Source organism: Malaya genurostris, chromosome 3 (assembly GCF_030247185.1).
Source record: "Malaya genurostris strain Urasoe2022 chromosome 3, Malgen_1.1, whole genome shotgun sequence".
NCBI classification, from domain to species: Eukaryota; Metazoa; Arthropoda; class Insecta; order Diptera; family Culicidae; genus Malaya; species Malaya genurostris.
This window is the reverse complement of record NC_080572.1, coordinates 58,413,217-58,415,635: the sequence shown is the minus strand read 5'-3', so window position 1 is coordinate 58,415,635 and position 2,419 is coordinate 58,413,217. Positions and strand designations below refer to the sequence as shown.

Sequence of the window (2,419 nt, the reverse complement as noted above, 5' to 3'; positions counted from 1 at the left end):
ACAAGTCCAACATTTTTATGGTATCGAGAAAAACAATTCTAAAATGACAATTGTAGAAACTGTATAGTAGTTCGAAATAATCATCAACTATATTCCGAATATCAATTTATTTTTTAGTCAAAAAGCTGATTTTGGTCTCTGCGTGTGGTAATTTCGGTAGCTAAATATTCTAATAAATAACGGTCAAAGCTTAGAAACGCGATAAAAAATAATAATCGAACTTTCCAAACTTATGAGTCCAAACCAATAAATGCTCCATTTTTCAAAGAGTACACAAGAGTTAAGATAGTTGCAAGTTTACGTTGCTTTGTCACCATCAACGCACATTTTACAAATTAGCTAGCCATATGCGCCATCCAAAGCATACGTCTTTTCAATACGTGAAAGTGACCAAAAATATTGCTAGTTTGTTATGAACTTTTACACTTAAACAGAAGTACAGTTCTGTTTCGAGAAATACATTTCGTGCCTTTTACCGATAGCACGTTGACGTGATGCGTGCTTTCATTTTTGCTATTTAAGCTGTTAATTCGTGCTCCGTAGCTTCAGTAGTGTTCGAACGTATTACAGTTTTTTGACACCTGATCCAATTTCAACGCTATGAAGGTGCTTACTGCTCTAGTAGTGTTCACAGCCGTGGTCACGATTTGCTCTGCTGTCCGGCGTGTGCCATTCGATGTGGAGGAGTCTCAGTTTGCCTATCAACTGAAAACCTTTCGCGATACTTTGGATGAGTGTGCCGAGTATTTGGAAGTGTCTGGTGAAGCCGTTAACCGTCTTGTAGCGCAAAACTTTATCACCCAGGAAAAAGAGTTGAAGTGTCTTATTCGATGTGCCGGTATCAATGCCGGGTGGTGGAATGATACCACTGGGATACAAGGACCAGTCATCGAAAGCTACTTCCAGCCAGCGGCCGATGATACGTATTATGCCAGACGCACTAAAGAATGTATCAACAGCCAGGTCGCTCCGTGTAATGATGATTGCTCCAGGGCTTACGAAATATTTTTATGCTACTATCACCAATGGGGTAACCTTAAAGGCAGTGAGCAATATATTCCACTGACGGATTTGGAACAAGTTCAATCTGCCATCGACTGTATCAATATTCTACGCATTCCTTCAAATCTGCTGGAACAGTTTGCTCAAGGCATTGTCCCAGATGTACCGGAAACTCGATGCCTGTACCGCTGCCAGTACATAGCTGAGGGAGCTTACGACCCATCCAGTGGATTCAATCAGCCCCGATTGTACGCCCGCGAAGCCTTGGTTCCCAGTTCGGAAATACTTTCGGATAGCACCAAATCATGCCTTGAAAATGCTCTGCGTGGAAGCGGAGACGAATGCACTCGATTCTGGCGTGCCAGAAAATGCTTTAGTGACCTTGGCGTACCGAATCACACCGCCAATATCCTGAGAAACGCAGCAGAAGCTATACTTGGTCCGAAACCAGGTTACAATGTGCCAGAGCCTAATCAAAGATACAATTCCATCCCATCGTACCCGCAGTATGGCTACAACAACTGATTCCTGTTCGAACACATGAATGGATTGAACAGAAGCCTGTGGCTACATTTTTTTTTTCAAATTAACTAAAAAATTCAGAAAATAAAATATCTATATTTTGAAAAGCATATCAAACTTAATAGCATTTTACTTTTTATCTGTTAAGATAGCCCTTCATACGCGAACTGATAAGTTTCACTGATTTAGCAGACATTTGAAGACAAACACGAGAAAAGGTCCTAGGTGCAAATGACAGTTTCTCTTTGTTTACGTTCTCCTTTGAGTGTTACGGTCCAATCAGCAATCTTTTCATTTAACACTTCACATAGGATAATAGAAAAAACCATCAACTTTCGATATGCACTGTAGAATTTGTTGGAAATTACTGGAATTTGCCGTAATAATTGAAAGAGAAAGTAAACCAAGAGAAACTGTCATTTGCACTTGGGACCATTTCTAATGCTTTCGAGATTTTTAGTAGTTGTTAAAACCTCTATTATCGAAACAAAGAAACTTACTACTGTACTACCCAGTCTCAGACTTTTTAGGTACAGAAATCACTTTAAAACAATTTTCATCGACTACGGAACCTTGAAAAGGGAAAAACCATCAACAGTGACTATTATATAGCGTTATAAGAGCGTTTGAAGGACGAAATTTCAAAAAAACGGCCTCATTTGAAGAAGAAAAACGTTTTGTTTCATCAAGACAATGCACCGTGTCACAAGTCGATGAAAACCATGCTGAAATTGAACGAATTGGGCTTCGAATTGCGCCCTCATCCACCGTATTCTCCAGATTTGGCCCCCAGTGTTATCCGGACTCTTGTCCATCAAAAGCAACGATTTGTCGGTGGTTCGCCGAGTTTAAACGTGGTCGTACCGACACAAATGACACGGAACGCTCGGGTAGA

At 40.4% G+C, this 2,419-nt stretch overlaps 1 protein-coding gene across 1 annotated transcript; it reads left to right on the top strand.

Moving 5' to 3' along the window:
* The first annotated feature begins 600 nt into the window (after nucleotides 1-600).
* On the top strand, nucleotides 601-1,527 carry LOC131433809 (general odorant-binding protein 45-like). The gene has a single exon (XM_058600412.1). The coding sequence runs from the start codon at nucleotides 601-603 to the stop codon at nucleotides 1,525-1,527; it is 927 nt and encodes a 308-aa protein (XP_058456395.1).
* The last annotated feature ends 892 nt before the right edge of the window (nucleotides 1,528-2,419 follow it).